The following is an 18227-nucleotide window of genomic DNA, read 5'->3' as shown; positions in this document are numbered from 1 at the left end:
TCCCGTGCTGCCCATGGGGAGCATGCCTGGCTCTGATGGAGCCCAGCAGCCCCCAGTCTGGCCCCACATGGGGCTGCCTTTCCCTGGACCCCTCTGTGAGCCAGCCAGGGCCCCCCCGCGCGGCCCCAGCCCGACTCGGCCTCCTGAGAGCCCGGGCTTGATCCTGCACCCCGATCCCCCCATCCCCAGGCACCCCAAGTGCCTCCGCACCCTCGCCCCGGCCCAGGGGCTGGGGTGCGCAGAGATGGAAGATGGCTGGGGAGGGGAAGATGGGGAGAACCAGAGGGGTACGAAGGAAGGGGGAACACGCGGGCCAACAAGTGAGAGCCACCGACTTCAGCCCGAGCAACAGGCGGCTGCGGTGGCCCCGCGGGAAGGCAGCCTGGCAGCGGGGGATCACGTGGCGGCGCAGCCCGGGGCAGGGCAGCATCTGCAGTGCCGGGGACGTTAATTAAATCGGAGCCTGGCCAGAGACGGCCTAATTAATTAATAACACCTACTTGTGTGGTGCCAAGTGCAACGCAGCCGCGAAGAGCCGCGGTGCCCTGGGCTGCGGTGGGCTTATTTACGGCTTTCGCCCCTTGCCGCGCACGGGCGGGAAGGTCCCTGCGCTGGAACGTGACACAGCCCGCAGCGGGAAGACGGGGGGAGACCCCTCGGAGCTGGGGCACATCTGTACCGTCAAGTGCCCCCCGTGCACACACACGTGCCCCCCCACCCCATGCACGTGCTGCCCAAGTACCCCGGCACGCGTGCCCGCACATGCCCCCCCCCCCCCCCCCCCCCCCCCCGTGCACGACAAACCGCATGGATGCTCCAGGGCCCACCTGGGAGCTGGTGCTGCTGCTGACGTGACGGGGAGTTGTCAGCTCCCCAAGGTAATGCAGGTGACGTGTGGGGACAAGGAGAAAAAAAAACCCAAACCCTTTCTGAGAGCTTGATGAGCGCAGGAGAGAAAAGGCAGTGGAGGGGTGGGGGGAGCTGCTGGGGACCCCAGCTCCTGGGAGCTGCAGGACTGGCAGAGGTCCCGTGGGACGTGGGCTGCAGCGGTGGCACTGGGGCCATGCTGTGGTTCCTCTCTGTCCCCCTGCTCCACGCTGGGGCACAGCCCCGGTCCCCAAATGCAGCTCCAGCGCCAGCCCGGGACCCCCGATGCCAGCCTGGGGAGAGCTGTGGGCGCAGGCTGGGGGAGGAGGGGGGCACGGCAGGGAGCACCCCGCACAGGGGGTCCTGCAGCAATGCGGGGGACCCTGGGCAGGGGGAGATGGGGATGGGCAGCGCAGGCAGGCGGGTGCCGAGGACCTCACGTGCCGGCCACCCGCGGCTGCCCAGAAATTGCCTCTGCGGCAGAGCGAGCCGCTTTGCCACTTAATGGGAAAAGTGGCCGCAATCTGGGGCCTTTCCAATCACCGCCGAGCCGAGCACTGGCCGCAATCAGGCGGCAGGGAAGGCGGGGGGCCGGGGTGGGGGGGCTCCAGCCCCGCAGTGTGCCGGGGGGCTCCAGCCCCGGGGCCGGGCTCTGCCGTGGTGCTGGGTCCTGGGGCTCCGGCGTGACTGGGTGCCCCTGCCCCGCCTGTAATGGGGGGCACCCACCGTGACAAAGCCCGGGTACCGATGCCCCAGCATCTGTTTAATGGGTCTGCAGCAATTCCTGCGCGATGCAAAGGCCCGGTGGGGCGGGGAGATGACACAAGGGGGGAAGGGGGGTGCTGGTGTATGGGTGGGGGTCTCGGTGGGGAATGGGGGTCCCCTCAGTGGACCAGGACCTCCATCTTGTGGTTGCCCCGCTTCTTGCAGATGGGGACGTCGCTGCCCGCCTTGGCTGACTCCACCACGGTGACGGCCATGTCACCCTTCTGGAAGCGGGTGGAGAACCTGGGGAGGGGCCAAGGGCAGAGGGGTGGGGACACACCCAGCCCCGCCCCACCTCCTGCCCAATGAACTGCCTCCTTCACACCCGCCACCTCTCAGGGGCTGCCTGCCACAGCCAATCAGGACCTTCCAGCTGATGCCCCACCCTGTGAACCCCACCCTCGCAAGCTCCGCCCCCACAAGCCTCACCCCGCCCTATGCCACCCACTAAGCTCCGCCCCAGGCCCCACCCTGCCCTGCAAGCCCCACCCCACAAGCCCCACCCCACAGGCCCCACCCTTGATAGCCCCACCCCCTGCCCCACCCCCAGGCCCCACCCTTGGTAGCCCCGCCCCCCACCCCGCCCATACTGGTCGGCGATGTGCAGGGACAGGGCCTGGGCAGTGGCGTCCATGAGGGTCTGGTGCAGGCGGGTGACGAGCTCGATGAGGTGGTCGCTAACGAGCAAGAAGTCGCCCTTGGCCCCCACCGTGGAGGTCTGTGGGGAGACGGGGCAGGTCAGCTCTGCCGGGGACCCCCCCGAGCCCCCCGGGATATCCCCCCCCCCCCCCCCCCCCCATGGCCAGGTACCTCCTTGAGGTGCAGGGCCAGGAAGCCATCGGAGAAGCGGGTGACAGAGACGCTGCGGATGTCACCCAGGCTGAGCACGGTCTTGGGCTGGGCAGCCTTGGGGTCGGCCAGGACCAGGTGCTCGGTGGTGAGCAGCAGCAGGCGCGGGACCGTCTGCGGGCAGTGGGGGGGTCAGCGCGGCCCCGCACGCCTTGCCGGCGCGGTGGGGACGGGGCTCACCTTGCCGTTGGCTCTGTTCACCTTCCTCACCGTGTCGGCCATCACCAGCTTGTCCTTGGCCACGGCATGGAGCTTCTGGTACTTAGGGTTCTGCGTCAGCCCCAGGTACTCGCCCTGGAAGGGCTGCTGCAGGCTGGGGACGGAGGTTGTCAGCCGGCGCTGCCCCGTGGACCCCCCGCCCCCCTGCCAGCCCCCAGCCCCGGCACCTTTTGGAGTAGAGCGTCTTCTTGTCCTTGAAGAGCTCGCTGGCGCAGAGCTTGGCCTGCAGCAGGGCCCTGCGCTGCGGCGTCAGCTGCTCCCGGTACTTCTTGCACTGCCAAGGGAGGGGGCGATTCGGTGCCACCGAAAACCCCTGGTGGGGGCCGGGGCCGGTGCAAAGGGACGCAAGGTCCCAAACGGAGCCCCCCACCCTGCCTCGCTGCTCCCACCCCGTTCCCACCTTCCAGCGGTAGAAGATGCTCCTCAGCTCCTGGTTGGCGTCGGCCAGGAACTTGTATGGCGCCGGGGGCCAGGTCCGGTCCATCACTGACAGCGGCGGGAGGTTCTTCCCCAGCCCCACCAGGAACTTCTGCACCTGGGGGTGGCAACGTGGCGGGGGGTCGGGAGAGTCCCCGGGCCAGCCCCAGGGTCAGGGGCCTGGGAAGGTGCTGGTGCTGCCTCTCCCCGCCCCCCAACCCCGCTCACCAGCCGCCGGTAGATGAAGTTGGCCAGGCGGGAGCTGGCCTCGGAGCGGAAATACCTCCTGTACGCCTTGCGGACCTGCCGGAGACGGCCGTCAGCGGCGGGGATGCGGGGCCTCGTCACCCTCCCGCTGCCAGCCCCCGCGGGACACGGGTGTCCGTCCCCCCCATCCCCGTTAGGCCCCAGCGGAGAGGACAGCTGCTCCAGCCCGACAGGGTGGGCAGGAGCCAGGGTGGGCAGACAGACAGACAGCCCTGGACACAGCGGCGTGGACAGCAGGACAGAGGCAGCGGGCAGGACGCGCGGCCCCGTGGCGGGGCTGGCCCCGTTACCTGGTACCCTCTCCAGTAAGCGGCGATGGTGGTGGCGGCCGCATGACGGTGGCACTGGGACTTCAGCTCCCGGAGGAGCCGGCGAGACTGCGGGGGGTGAGAGCCCGGGGAGCCCGAGGCAGGGAGAGACCAACACAGATAGGGAGCGAGAGGGAGAGAGGCGAGAGAGGCGGGAGAGGACGGAAGACGGGAAGAGGACATGAGTCTGGTCCCGCCATGGGGCATGCGGAGCCCCCGGCCCCTCCTCACTGCACACCCCCACCCTGCTGCCCAACGCTGCCCACGCTGGGAGACCTGCCGGCACCGGCCAGCGGCCCCAGGGTGCCCAGCCCTCACCTTCCAGCCCCGTGCGTACGCCTGGATGATCAGTGCCGACCGCTTCATCTGCTTGTACCTGTTCTTTTGCTGCGGTGGGGAGAGATGGGGTGAGCTGGGGGGCTTGGGAGAGCCGGTGGGTGAGGGATGGGCAGGGGAAGCGTAGCTGGGACCCCCCCACTCCCTTCCTCACCATGTGGCCCCGGAACCAGGCGGAGATGATGATCTGGCTCTTGCGCATCAGCTGGTACCGGGTCCGGCATCGCCAGCCCCGAAACGTCTTCTGGATGAGGGTGGCGAGCTGGGCCACGCGCTCCTGGCGCCGACTCTCCAGGTCAAAGAGCTGGGGACAGCCAGGGTGAGCGCCGGGGCCCCGAGCGGGGCAGGGACCCCCGGCCGGGAGCCATCTCTGGGGGCTGCAGCATCACCCAGGAGCCCCCGGGACGGGCTCGGGGCTGCCAGCGGGGCGAGGGGACCCACAGGGCTGGCACCCGCTCTGGGTCAAGCCCTGCCTCCCCCGGCAGCCCGGCTGCCCCATAGCGGGGTCGCCCCCTCCGGCTCCCCCGTCCCCGGACTCACGGTACGCGGCGAGCGGATGAAGATCTTGGTGAGGCCGAACCTTAGCTCCTCAGCGGGGAACGCCAGCTCTGCCAGCAGTGCCTCAGCCCCTGCCCTGCACCACGGTGGGAGACGAAGCCGGTCAGAGCCCCGCCGCCCCTGGGCCAGGGCGCCGCTGGACACACCTGGGCCAGCACCCAGCCCCGTACCTGTCGCTGCCGGCCCAGCGGGGCCAGGTCCGGGGGCTGAGCATCTTGTAGCGCTCCAGGAAGGGGCCGTAGAGCTGGCGGAAGGCGTAGCCTGCCCGCCGCACCCGCACGTTCTCCATCAGCCCCAGGTACCGGATCTGTGCCAGCACCAGCTCCGGTGTGAAGAGCATTGCTGTTTTGGTCTCGTTGGGCTTGATGCACCTAGGGAGGGCAGCGGTGGGCTGGGGGGGGTCCTGATGGCACCAAAACCGTGGCCGGGGCTCCCCCAGGGCCGGTACCTGATGTAGTTGGGGTTCTTGGAGTAGAGGTTCTTCATGAGTGTTGCCACCGAGCCCTTGAACTGGAAGCCCGCGGTGGGGGGCAACTTGAGGGAGACCTTCTGGGGGTCTCCCTCGGGGAATAGGGAGCGCAGCAGCGTGTGCCGGGCGGCCCACATGGCCTGTGAGAGGTCGCGGAAGAGCAGGTCGTTGTTCTTCTCAATGAAGCCCGTCACGTTGTAGGTCACCTGGGTGCAGGAGTGGGATCAGTGCTCAGCAGGGTGCAGGGGGGGCCGCGCTCGGGGAGGGAGTGGTTCAGCATCTCCGTGCCCGTTCCCAGTCCAGCCCCGCATCCCCCATGCAAAACCGGGAAAAGGACGCAGCGGGGCTGGGGCTGCGGGTGCCGGCGGGTGCCCGTGGCTGCTGGCAGACCTTGCCAGCGTAGTGGTGGATGCGGAAGCATTGCGACGGCAGGCTGGCGTCCATGATGTGCCGGGCGTTCTGGGTCTCCTTGCTCTCGTAGTGCTTGTGGGTGGCGAAGAACTGGTTCAGCTTAGCGAGGAAGGTGTCCTCGTTGACCACGCCGGGCCGCAGGCACTCCTCGTCCAGCATGGCCAGGATCCCACACTTGCTCTGCGACGTGATGGACAGCATCACCCCAAACCGGCCCCAGCCCGAGCAGCGGCTCCATCGAACCAGGGCTGCTCTGGGCTCTGCTCGGTCCGAACTCACGCCAGGTGCGATGGCGGGGAGCTGGGACCCTGGCCCGTGCTCCTGGCACTGGGGGGCAACTCACATTCTCGATCAAGTTGCAGATGATGCTGTTGTCAAAAAACTCCACCGGGGTCCACTGGATGCCCTGGGAGCAGACAGGGGTTAGACGCACGGACCCCCGAACACACAGCGCACGGACCCTGCCCCACAGACAACCCCTAGCTGATGTGGGGCAGGAACCGGACGTCCGGCCATGGGGACAGGGATCCCAAATCCCTCCCTGCCTTCCTGCTATTGAATCTGCTCCCGGCAGGGAGCGGGGCGAGGGAGGAACGTGCTGCGGAGCCGACTCCAGCACTTCCCTGTCCCCAGGGGGTCAAGGCTCCTCGGAGGCTGTGCTCTGGCACAGGCAAAGGGGCCACATCCAGCCCGACCGGCACGGGCAGGGGGTACCTCTCGGACGTATTCCTCCTGCTCCTCCTTCAGGGTCATCAGGATGAAGATCTGCTGCAACTTCTCGTTGCAGTAGTTGATGATGAACTGCTCAAAGCCGTTGTCCTGCGAGAGAAGGGTCCTGCATGGCAGGTCGTGCCCGAGCCCCCAGCTCTGCTCCATGTCCCACCCCCTGGCCCTGGACCCCCCCCAGCAGCAGGATGGGGCCAGGTGGGCCCTGAACTCACCTGGAAGATCTCGAAGCCGTAGATGTCCAGAACACCCATCACCTTCCTCTGCTTGCCTGGCTTCACCTGGGGAGACAGCGGGGGTACTGAGCCGTGTCCTGGCCCCATGCGGGTTGGGGGTCCAGGGTCCCATCCAGGATGGGGGGACCGGTGCCTGTCACCCCGGGCGCTCACCTGGATGCTGGTGTTGATGCGGTTCACCACCCAGTCGAAGAGGCGGCTGTAGATGTTCTTGGCCAGCGCATCCCGGCCGTAGTAGCCCTGGGGAGAGGGGCGAGGGGCTCGTGCCGGCTCCCAGAGGGGTGCCAGGGCCAGCCCTGCGGCGGGGGACGGTCCTGCTCACCTGAGGGATGCTAAGGGTGGTGAGCACCGTCTCGTTCCGTGCCTTCACGGTGCGGGAGCACAGCGCCCGCTCCAGCGTCCCGGGGTCCAGCCCGATCAGCTCGCAGATCTCCTGCAGCTCTGTGCGGGGAGGCAGCGGTGCCGGGGCCGAGCGGGGGGCTGAGGGGGGACCCCCCCCCACCCACTCCCCGGTCCCGTCCCTGTCCCTACCCTGCGGCTCAGCGATGCTGCAGGCCTCCATCCCGCTGGCCTGGTAGTTGCTGCTCAGCTGCACGTTGCCCAGCTTGAGCACCACGGCCGTCACCTCCAGCAGCGCCGTCACCTCAGCAGGCGAGAAGCCGATGACCCTCATGGCATCCTGAGGATGGACACAGGCAGCTCAGGGGGACAGGGACAGCCCCAGGCAGCGCAGGGGGACGGGGACAGCCCCAGGGTGTTTGGGGGGGGGGGGGGGGGGGGGCGTGGCACAGCTTCCCAGCCTCCCAGGCCCCGGCCGGTGGTACCTGCATGGCGCGGAAGTTGGCTGCGTCGTCCACGCCGGGCAGGCCCGAGCTCTCCCGGTTGAGGTAGCTGTAGTGCCGGCAATCCTGGCGGAGTTTCAGCTGCTCTGGGGGGGGGGGGGGGGGAGGCGGCTCAGCCATGGCCCCCCCAGGCCCCCAGCCCCCTCTGACCCCCCATGCTGGGGGGCCTGGACCTACGGAGCAGCTGCGCCGAGCCCCCGGCCAGGAGTTGGTAGAAGATGTGGAAGTTCCTCTCGCCCTTCACGTGCCGGACGATGCGGGATTTCTCCAGCAGGTCTGTGGGCAGCGGTCAGGGTCACCAGGGCACATGGGGTGGGACCCCCGGGACCGGCAATCGGTACTCACAGTTGCTAATGACCCCTCCCAGGGGCTCCCCCTTGAAGTCGAACTCCACGTCCATGTACTTGCCCTGAGGGACAGGGCTGGGGTCAGGGCAGGGGGACGCCATGGGGGGCAGCAGCTCCGCTCCCGTGCCCACGTCCCCGTCCCTTGCCATGCCTCCAGCCCCGTCAGGGTCTGCGTGGCCCTGGCAGGGTCCGGCCCCGCGGGACACAGCTCCACCGCCCCAGTCCCCCAGTCGGTTACTCACAAATCGGGAGGAGTTGTCGTTGCGGACGGTCTTGGCGTTTCCAAAAGCTGGGGGAGGGGCGCGGGCACAGGGTTACAGCGTGGTCTGGGGGGGCTGTGCTGAGCCCTGGGGTGGGTGCAGGGTACGAAACGCAGGCGCTTACCCTCCAGCACGGGGTTGGACTGCAGGAGCTGCTCCTTCACCTTGTCCACCTCCTCCCCTTTGCTGCACACAGCCGCCACGTAGGACATCACCAGCTTGCTGGCCTCTGCGAGTGAGGGGCCGTGGGTGCCGGGGCTGTGCCTGCCCATAGCGCGAATCCCTCGCAGCCCGGCACGCGCCCGGCGGCAGCCCCGGCTCTACCTGTCTTGCCGGCCCCGCTCTCGCCAGTGATGAGGATGCACTGGTCCCTGTCCCGGTCCCGCAGCGAGCGGTAGGCATCGTCAGCGATAGCATAGCTGGGGGCGAGGAGGGATTAGAAGGGGGCTGGAGGGGTCCGGGGGCTTCATAAAACACCAAGAGCCCCCACTGTGGCTATAAGGCCTCCCCGAGCGGAATCCCCGGACCCCAAAGCCTGGGGCTTGCCCGTGGGTGAAACCCTTGGCAGGATCCAGGGGGACCGAGGGCACCCCAGGGCTGCCGGGCTCCCCGTGCTCACATGTGGGGCTTCACCGCGAAGAAGTTGCAGTTGTGGTACTCCTGCACCTTCTCAGGGGTGTAGATGGGCAGGGACCGGTAGGGGTTCACCGAGATCACCACGTTCCCGATGTACGTCTACAGGCAAGCAGGGCAGCGTGGGTGCGGGGCTGGGAGAACTCAGCCCAGATCCTGTGCTGCTCCCCACCCCAGACCCTGGATCCTGCTCCCCATCCCAGACCCCGTGCCACCCCTGCTCCCCATCCCGGACCCTGTGCCACCCCTGCTCCCCACCCCAGACCCTGGATCCTGCTCCCCATCCCAGATCCTGGATCTTGCTCCCCATCCCAGACCCCGTGCCATCCCTGCTCCCCATCCCAGATCCTGGATCCTGCTCCCCATCCCAGACCCCGTGCCACCCCTGCTCCCCATCCCGGACCCTGTGCCACCCCTGCTCCCCATCCCGGACCCTGGATCCTGCTCCCCATCCCAGACCCCGTGCCACCCCTGCTCCCCATCCCAGATCCTGGATCCTGCTCCCCATCCCAGACCCCGTGCCACCCCTGCTCCCCACCCCAGACCCTAGATCCTGCTCCCCATCCCAGACCCTGTGCCATCCCTGCTCCCCATCCCGGACCCTGTGCCACCCCTGCTCCCCGTCCCAGACCCCGCGCCCCCAGCCCGGTGCCCACGTAGATGTCGCTGCGGCGGAAGCGCTGTTGCAGGGTGTGGAGCAGCGACTCCTCGGTGAGTGGGTCCAGCAGCACCAGGTCCCCGACCGCCGCGGCGTCCAGCAGCGAGGTGGTGGCTTCCATGGCCAAGCAGCTCCGGGGCGGCTGGGGCAGAGCGGAGGGGAGGGCTGCAGCCCACAGCCCCTTCCCCAAAACACCCCCCTGGTCCTCAGCAGCCCCTGCACCCCCAAGGCCCTGGGTGCCCCGTGCCCTTAGAAGCTCAGAAGGGCCCCAGGGAGAGCAGGGTGCGCCAGCGCCCAGGGCGCACGGACCCACGGAGATGCATGGCGAGGCTCGAAGCACCGGCTGAGCTGGGCGCAGCAAAGGGCAGGATGCGGCCCTTGGCCAGTGGGATGTGGCTGGGACCTCGGCTGCTCCCCGCTGCCCCAGGCACCGTGCTGGGGCTGGCAGCCCCCAGGGACAGGGGACAAGCAGCTGTACGCCTGCACTGGCTCCGAGGGCCCCTTCCCGGGGCACCCTTGCACCCAGGACCCCATGGTGGGGACGGGGGCTTGGAGGGGGGCAGGATGCCTCCTGCCCACTGCCGTGGGGGAAGTGAGGGCCCAGCCAGGAAACGGGGACACCTGGATCCTATTCTTGAGGCAGGGACAAATTCAGCCTCCGCTTCCTCCCTCCTTCCTGGCAGGAGGGGGAAGATGGGGGTGGTGGTGGGGGGAAGGGACAGGCTCAGGGGGGCCCAGGCCCCCCCGACAGCCCTGCAAGCACCCAAGGGTTCCCACGAGAGACAGCGCTGCTTTTTCCCCACGCTCCACCCATCCTTCACCTGTCTTTTATGGAGCAGTTGCGTTTCCTGGGGTGACCTTCACCCTCGCTTTACAGCCTGGGCACAGGCTGAGCGCAGGGTTGTAAACCCAGCCCCACTTATCGGTGCCCGGGGAAAGTTCACGAGCGAGGAGGTGGGGAAGGATGAGGCGAATGGGGCAAAGGGGGCGATGGAGATGGCCCCCTCAGGAGCTGCCCCCCTGGCAGCAGCCCCCGGAGAGGATGGCAGAGCCTCCTGTGGGTCCCTGCAGCCTCCCCCCGCGCAGGGCACCCGCGCCGAGCCCCCCGTGCTGCTGGGTGTGGGACCCCAGGGCGAGCACGGGTGGGAACCAGAGCAAGACCCCCCCATGCAGCTCCAGGGCAGCCTTGGGCTCGCCCCAGTCTTCCCCATGGTGCCGGGTCTCGGAGCTCCCCATGCCCCGTGAGGTGGAGGTCCTCCGGAGCGAGGGTGCCCCGGGGTGGGTGCTATGGGGACAGGGTGCCCCCAAGCAGCCCTGGGGTGCTCGGGTGCTTCAGGCTGGTGGCTGGGAGCAGAGGGGTCCGTAACTCACCTCCCAGTCGCAGAGCAGCAGCTCCTAGAGTGGCTTCAGCTGGGGCTGCCTGGGAGCCGGTGGGGCTCAATCCAGCCCAGCGCCCGGTGCTGGCCCGGTCCGGCCCACGGAAGGGCGGGTGGCCAGAGGGAACCTCCCTCAGGGCACCGCGCCTGCTCGCAGTCAGGGAAACTGAGGCACGAAGCGCACCTCGCCAAGCCAGCTGGGAAGCAGCCCCCAGCCCTGGGGGGTCCCAGCCCGGCCTGGCTGTTGCTGCTGCCCCTGTCCCCTCCCTGCCCCGGCAGCTCGTAGCAGGAACAAGCAGAGAAATTTGCTTGCAGCCAAACAAACAAAGGGAGCTTCCTCCCGGGGCTGTGGGAAAGCGGGGCAAGGTACAGGGGCTGGCGGAGGCAGGAGCACCCAGGGCTGCTCCCGGGGAGAAGATACCTGTCCGCAGCACAGCCAGGGCGAGACCCACAGCCATGGTCAGTCCTGCCTTTGCTCGGGGGCTGCCGCAGGGAACGCGTCACCCAGGGGCCTGTTCTTTGTCCCCCAAGCACCACGCAGCATCCTCGGCTGAGCGAGCTCCCGCGGGCAGACGAGCCAGAGCCGAGGACAGGCCAGAGCTGAGGACGAGCCCTGGGGTCATCGAATCGTTTAGGTTGGAAAAGCCCTTTAAGATCATCCAGACCAACCATTAACTTACACTACGAAGTCCACACTAAACCAATTAAGGGTAGACTAGACCAAACCATGTCCCAAAGTGCCACCTCTGCCCATTTTTTGAACACTTCCATGGATGGAGACTCCACCACCTCTCTGGGCAGCCTGGTCCAATGCTTGACCACCCTTTCTGTGAAGAAATTTTTCCTAATGAGTCCCATTACCTACAAAATACATCTTTATTAAAAATATAATCAGTCATTAACAAGGCAGAGGGGATGGAGGGACACTGTAAAAGGGCTGCTCACACCAGAGCAGGGAGGAAAGCACAGCAAGGGCAGGGGAGTAAACCTGGGACAGAAACAAACCAACGGCAAAAGCTCCGGCAGTGCCGCGGTGCAGCAAGGGTGCCGGCAGGCAGCTTTATTGCTTAGGAGGTTGCATAGATTGGGGCATCTCCTCCAGCTTTGTGCTTCAGCAAGGCCGAGGACCGGCAGCGCTGAGCTGGCTGCCGGGGAGCCGAGGCCCCACCGCAGCGCGGGGAGCAGGAACACGGGCAGGGCCATCCCCACTCCCTGCCCGCACCAACCGGGAGCGGAGCACAGTGGGGACGGGCCCCACGCAACAGCAGGTTAAGGGGAGAGGGCACCCGTTTCAAGGGGACAGGGACGTAACTGCCGGCGAGGAGGAAGCACATCCACACTCATCCTCAGCCCAGGGACAACCTGGCAGCCAGAGCCGCGGGGAGAGGGAGGCCAAGCACGGCCTCCGCTGCACCACAGCACCGGGGGGAGTGGGGTGAGCGCGCGGGGCACCGAGCAGACTGCGAGGCTGCCTTGTCCCGAGCTCTGCGACATGCGCGCAAAGGGGCCAGCGTCTCCGTTGGGGTTTTTGGTATCCACATGGGATTGAAGCCAAGACGGAGGCCCAGCCCAACCAGCTGGAGCCCTCTGGCATCTTTGGTAACAGGAGAAGGAGGAGGAAGCACGTCACCCGCTGCCCGCTCCCTCCCCACAGCGGGCTGGCAGCAGGCAGATGCGGAGCACACAGGTATCGGTGGGACAGGTCCAAAGTTCCTCTCGCACACGTCACCCTCACAGGCATCTGCACAAAAGACAGACCTTTTGCTCCGTCTCCACCCTGGCAGGCAGAGATGCTCCTGGCAGAGCCAGGCTGCCTGGCAGCCCCGAGGCGGTGGGACGGGGAAGAGGGGCTCCCGCCTGCCAACCACAGCAGCAGTGCCGAGAGATGGGGCTCAGGGTGCTCACAGGAGCCGGATCAGCGCCCAGGCCTGGGGAAGGAGGTCCCTGCCCCTACAATTCACACACCGGGAGCTCACAAGCACCCACACCAAAAGCCAGGGTGGTTCCAGTCCACCTTCAGACAGAACCAGCGTCCCACATCTCGTCAGCAGCGCAGACCTCGCCTGCCCTGCGGTCCCCAGCTGGCACCAGCTCCCTGCATCTCCCCTGCCAACACCTAGGGCTGCGCTGACGAAAGCTTTCACGCCTTAGCTTGGCAGGAGCTGCCTGGGGAAGATGAGGGTGTCAGCCTCCCCCTTGGTCCTCCCGCCAGGCTCTGCTGCAGAGTTCATGGCAGCCCGGCTCGGGGTGGGATTGGGGGTGCTGGGAGCAGACGCGCCAGCTCTCCCCGGCAAACACGGCTTTGTGCTCCGCAGGCATCAGGGCAGTGAGGAAGCAGCAGCGGTTCTGCCCCTCATCCCCATGGGTCTGGGGCAGCTGACCTCAATCAGCATCCAGGTGGTTGTGGGAGTAACTCATGTGATTCCTGTCAAAGAAGTCGTCATCCTCCTCCTCCTCCTCCTCAAAGAGCTGGTCCTCAAAGATGCAACCCAGGCCATACTCCTGCTCATGGACAGAGACCTCATTGGGGGTGATGTGACAGGCGCCACCCACAAATTCAGCAAACCTGGGAAGAAGCCGCAAAGAAGCACGTTGTGCACACGTGCCTGGTAGCCTCCTGCGAGGCTCTGGCACACAAGAAGCTGGGGTGGAGTGTTTCAGTGCCAGGCATTATCATAGAATTGTAGAATGCTTTGGGTGGGAAGGGACCTTTAGAGCCCATCCAGCCCAACCCCTGCAGTGACAGGGACAGCTTTAACCAGACCAGGGTGCTCACAGCCCCGTCCAACCTGGCCTGGAATGTTTCCAGGGATGGGGCCTCCACTGCCTCTCTGGGCAACCCCTTCCAGTGCTTCACCACCCTCATTGTAAAAGATTTCTTCCCTATATCCAGTCTAAATCTCTCCTCCTTTAGTTTAAATCCATTACTCCTTGTCCTGTCACAACAGGCCTTGCTAAAAAGATTGTCCCCATCATTCCTGTAGGCCCCCTTTAAGTACTGAAAGGCCACACTAAGGTCTCCCCGCAGCCCCCTCCTCTCCAGGCTGAACACCCCCAGCTCCCCAGCCTGGCCTCACAGGAGAGGGGCTCCTCCCCCCATTATCTGTCCTCTCCGCATGGCACGCCCCGCTTCTACACACCATGGACCTTCTGTGCCTCCGCCTCCCTATCTCTAAAGCCAGACGTGACAGCACAGAACAACCGTGGCTTTCAGAAGCACACAAAGCCACAGGTCAACCACTCCGAGCACGCTGCCAGGGGACGTTACCTCTTGGGAGACTGCATGCGGGAGACCATGGTCCAGGGAGAGAAATCCGGGCTTCTGCAGTAATTTCGAAGCTCCTCGAGGGCCTTGCGTGTCTCCACCTCGCCCTGGACCCTGTACTCCTCCTCTGTCAGCAGGCGAGGGGGGCCTGGCTGGAGCCTGACACTCTGCAATCTCCTGCCAGCGGAGCAGCAGCAGTCACTGCCTGCGCAGCTGGGGCAGGACCCCCGGTGCAGGCCCAGCTCCCGGGGCAGCCGGGTCAGAGCTGGCAGTAGGAGGAATGGAGCGTGTCCCTCCGAGCACATCCCTCCGGCCTCCGTTCCTTGCTCCCAACCATGAGGAGGAGCAGGGCACTCTCCCGCATCAACCTCAGGGGAGAAGGGACACAACCACCCCCCACTATACCCACTCCAGCCCCAAACCCCAGCGAAAATGCCCTGGCTCTGAGACACAGGCTCCATCTAGCAGCTCACCAAAGCCCGACAATGGATGGGAAATCAGGAGCAAGCCCAGGCACTTGCAGCCCTCACCTGTAGACAGCGAAGGCCCAGTGCATGGGGTAGTCCAGGTTCTTGGTGCAGATGGCAATGACCACCAAGGCCAAGGCAACGGGATGGATCTGGATGCCTGAGTACATCAGCAACAGGCCCAGGAGCTGCAGGACCCAGGAGATGATGTTGATGCTGCGCTCGTTCTCCAGTGGGCCGTACCTGTAGCACACGGCGAAGCTCACGAAGCCCGTGAGCAGCAGGTAGCCTGCAGGAGAACAGAGACATTGGGCAGGCATGAACCGGCGGGCTCGGCCTGGCTGAGCAACATCTGCCAGAGCTGCTGTTAAACCTGACGTCGGAGCCCACCTCTCTCCAGAGCACGAGGGCAGCAGCTGCAGCAGCGAGGGGGGCAGGAAGTGCCGGCATTTTCCACCAGCACATTGCGGCTCCAGTAGGAGATACGCAGACTGGTAAAACGAGTGAGTCCAAAGGGCTCACACCTACCTAGGAGGTACTGCCAGTAGGACCTGCAGATCTCCTGTAGGTTCTTGAAGATCAGCTGAAGCACGTACAGGGAAAAGGACCAGCCTCCTACCAGCAGGAAGTAAACAGGACTTTTCTAGAAGAGGAGATGGGAAATTCAAGACAGGCACTGGGGCAGCCATGGCTACCTCCCCCTGGCTGCTGAGCCTTGCTCCATGCAAAGCCAGACCCACAACCCAGCACCCTAAGGCCACGTACTCGAGCACTCTCGCCAGAACAACCGTACGGGTGTAGAAAGGGCTACTGCTGTAAGGTCTCTCGCTCCCAGACACTCACCTTAGGCATGACCTTGGACATCATGTAGACGAGGATGAGCAGCGAGGCCAGCAAGCCAAAACTAGTCCCAACCGAGTAGTAGAAGAGTTGGCTCCTGCAGAAGATCACGCATGTGCACAAGGTGGTTTACAGCTTACAGATACCTGTGCCCAAACACACCCACCGAGAGCAACCCCCTGCGAACCTGCGGGCTGCAGAGCCAGCCAGGCGCTGCCCACCCAACCCTCCTTGTCCCCAGCTCAAAGTGGAAAGGTGGGGACTCACCTGCTCAGCATGTCCCCACAGAAGAACAACAACAGGCCCAGGAAGGAAACCAGGAGCAGTTTAGGGTCAAAGCCTGGAAAGAGAGCGAGTCCAGGTCAAGGAACCCTGGCACGGTGCCCCGCGCGTCAAGCTCCAGCCTGCCACACGCTCGTGAGGACAGGGAAGGGGCAGTGTCCCGGGCGAACCTCCAACAAGTGCCCCAAATTCCCCCACTCTATATCACACGCTTCCCTCTGCAGGCCCATTTTCCTTCCCAAGGAAGGAGCTGCCTTGCTGGCCCTCAGACCATGAGCTCACCTGGCCACGTCCTCGGTGCTCCCTTGAGAGCCCCGGCGCAGCCAGACCCACCCCAGGAGCCCCCGCCATGGAGGAGACGTACGTCGGAAGAGGACGACGTGGTACTTGGTACCGGCCTCCAGCAGCTCAACCCTCAGGCAGGTTTTGTTGCTGTAGAGATCCAGGTTGATGATGGTGTCGTTCAGCTTCTCTTTCAGGAAGGAGAAAACAACGTTCCACATGCTGAACTTCCCCAGCTCCTCCTCGCTGTCCACCTGGGTGACTCGGATCATCTGGCTGCTGTTGACCCGGATCTGCGCAGGGGAGGGAAGCAAACAGGGGCATGGACACAGCTGCCGGAGAGGCTCGGCCCAGCCAAGACGCAGGAGGACCTGCCTTCTCCCACCTGCATCCTGGTCCATACGTCGTGCCATTGCGGGATGCGCGTGTTGGTGTAGCAGAAATACTGAGAATCCGAGTGACGGTACACGAGGCCCTCGCGGAGAGGGATGACTGACTCCCTGGCATCTGCGCAACACAGAGCGGAGGAAAGGGATTCGGCAACGCAGACCAAACACGAGGCCTCTGTTCCCATCTGCTTCACCCACCAAAACACAGGGGTCTGTTTTCCCTTCCCAGAGTTCCCCCAGGTAAGCATACTCTGGGTGGATAAAGAGAAAAGTCCTCCCTCTGTTTTCCTTGGAATATGCTGTCTGGTTCTTTTCTGGGATAACCCCGTTCCTGGGGCTGCCAGAAATAGCACAGCATCATCCCCTGCTCCCCTTTCCAGCACGACTCCTCACCCTAGAGCCATCCTCATCTCAGTGAAAACTAAATTTGGGTGCGCCTCCTGCACGAACTCGCCCTCCGAGGTGAAGGAGGCTCCTGAATCCCACAGAGAGCCCAGCAGCACTGGCAGATCTGGACAGCGAGACGCCAAAAGCCCAGTCTTTCCAGCACCCTCTGCCACAGCACCAGGCCGCACCGTCACCCACGAGGCCGGCGGCCCCAGGGAGCGGTCAGCAAGCAGGTGGGCCGTGGGGCTCCCCGGGGGTGCAGTCTGCTCCCCCAAACCGACGGATGAGCTGCGGTGGGCGTCGAGCAACGCGGCTGCCCTGCCGCCAGCACCGGCTGGTGGAGAAATGGCAGGAGGGGAAGAACTGGTCGGCCTCCCGAGAGGAGCTGGGCGAGAGGCCGCGGGCTGCGCTTGCCGCAGCTCCACTCGGGAACCGGGGCTGTGTGGGGCGTGGGGAGCCCTCGGCGACCCCCCCTGCTCCCCGCCGCGCAGCCGGGGTTCGCCTTGCACGGGAAGGGCCCGACCCAGAAGGGGCCGACGGAGCCGAGGGGGACGGAGGCGGCAGCAGGGCTCGGCCCCTCCCAGCCGCTGCCCGGGGCCCGGCTGGGTCAGTGCCGCCGCTTCCAGCCCGCTGTCCCGCTTCGCCCACGGCCGCCAGCCCCGCCTGCGCTCCAGGCCCACCGGGGCTGCGGGAGCTGCTCCACTCGCAGCCGAGGTTGGCCCTCCGCCGAGCCGGGAACGGCCCCTCCGCCGGGCCGGGAATGCCGCGGGCGGCGGCAGCAACCCCGGGCCGGAGCTCCCCGGCTCCCCCCCGCTCACCTGCGCCCCCCAGCGGCGGCAGCAGGAGCAGCAGCAGCGCCCCGATGAACCGCCGCCGCCCTGCAGCCGGTTTCATCCCTCCCGCCGCGGCCGCGCCGCCGACTTCCGCTTCCGCCGCCGCCACCGCCCACCTGGCAACGGCAGCCGAGGGACAGGCGGCAGCCAACGAGAGGGGAGGACTCGCGTAGCGTCATCGCCGAGTGACGGCTGAGCCGGCCTATCGGAAGGCTGCTTCGGCCTCGCGCGCGCGCGCGCCCCCCCATTGCCTGCCCTATTGACTGGCAGGATCTGCAGCCTATCAGCGTAGCCCAGGCAGGACACCCCCCCCCCCAGCCGTGGTCCCGCCCTCGGTTACCACGGTGACCAACAACGGCGCCTTCAATCCAGAGCCACGCCCAGCCCGTAGCAACCGCGACCCCCGCCTTAGTAACGGCTCCGACAGACACGCCCCCCAGCCTATCAGAGCACAGGCCCGGCCGGTCACGCCTTCCAGCCCCCCTCCCTCGATTTCCGCCTGATTGACAAGCACCTCCTCCTATCAGGCAGCGGTGTCGCGTTGTTTTTGTGAGGGGGTCACGCGTGGGGGAGACGCAGGTCCCGCCCCTCAGCCCCCCACGGCCGCCCCGGCCCCGCGGCCTCGGGGCCCGCCGCGGCTCAGGAGCTGCCCGGCCCCGCTCCCCACGACCCCGCGGTGCCGCGCCCGGGCCGCCGGCTCGGCCGGGGTGGGCGTGGGCGTGGGCGTGGGCCCGGGACAAGGAGCCTTTCTCCGGCCGGGCCGCGGAGCCCCGGCTGCGCATGGGTGGGCCCCCGGGGGGAGCGGGGCAGCCCAAGGGGGGGTCCCGTGGGGTCGGGGCGACCCCCGGCAGCAGGAGGGACCCTGCATCCCACGGGCGAGGTCGGGGGGCTCCGCACCCGGTGCCCCCGTTCTCCCCGGTCCCTTCCCCCGGCGTGGG

At 66.5% G+C, this 18227-nt stretch overlaps 2 protein-coding genes across 2 annotated transcripts; both read right to left on the bottom strand.

Annotated features, from left to right (window-relative positions):
• Window positions 1–1751: 1751 nt before the first annotated feature.
• Window positions 1752–9289, bottom strand: MYO1A (myosin IA). Its single transcript, XM_075724920.1, has 28 exons — window positions 9167–9289; window positions 8497–8612; window positions 8202–8296; window positions 8002–8106; window positions 7860–7906; window positions 7616–7679; window positions 7448–7546; window positions 7253–7356; window positions 6960–7107; window positions 6751–6869; window positions 6582–6668; window positions 6408–6473; window positions 6181–6285; window positions 5810–5872; window positions 5446–5646; window positions 5035–5261; window positions 4757–4957; window positions 4569–4662; window positions 4183–4332; window positions 4011–4079; window positions 3675–3761; window positions 3346–3420; window positions 3101–3235; window positions 2868–2974; window positions 2662–2794; window positions 2443–2595; window positions 2223–2350; window positions 1752–1875 (listed from the first exon to the last, which is right to left on the bottom strand). The coding sequence occupies exons 1-28, from the start codon at window positions 9287–9289 to the stop codon at window positions 1752–1754; spliced, it is 3225 nt and encodes a 1074-aa protein (XP_075581035.1).
• A 3637-nt stretch (window positions 9290–12926) lies between these two features.
• NEMP1 (nuclear envelope integral membrane protein 1) lies at window positions 12927–17537 on the bottom strand. The gene is given in 10 exon segments (XM_075724876.1): window positions 12927–13110; window positions 13813–13986; window positions 14340–14565; window positions 14805–14919; window positions 15120–15213; window positions 15384–15456; window positions 15763–15973; window positions 16066–16187; window positions 17275–17431; window positions 17433–17537. Coding segments are annotated over 10 exon segments (1461 nt in total).
• Between the last annotated feature and the right edge of the window lie 690 nt (window positions 17538–18227).

The sequence above is a fragment of the Pelecanus crispus genome, chromosome 26, assembly GCF_030463565.1.
Source record: "Pelecanus crispus isolate bPelCri1 chromosome 26, bPelCri1.pri, whole genome shotgun sequence".
Classification (NCBI taxonomy): domain Eukaryota; kingdom Metazoa; phylum Chordata; class Aves; order Pelecaniformes; family Pelecanidae; genus Pelecanus; species Pelecanus crispus.
The sequence above is the reverse complement of the archived record's forward strand: the minus strand, read 5'-3'. Positions and strand labels throughout refer to the sequence as shown.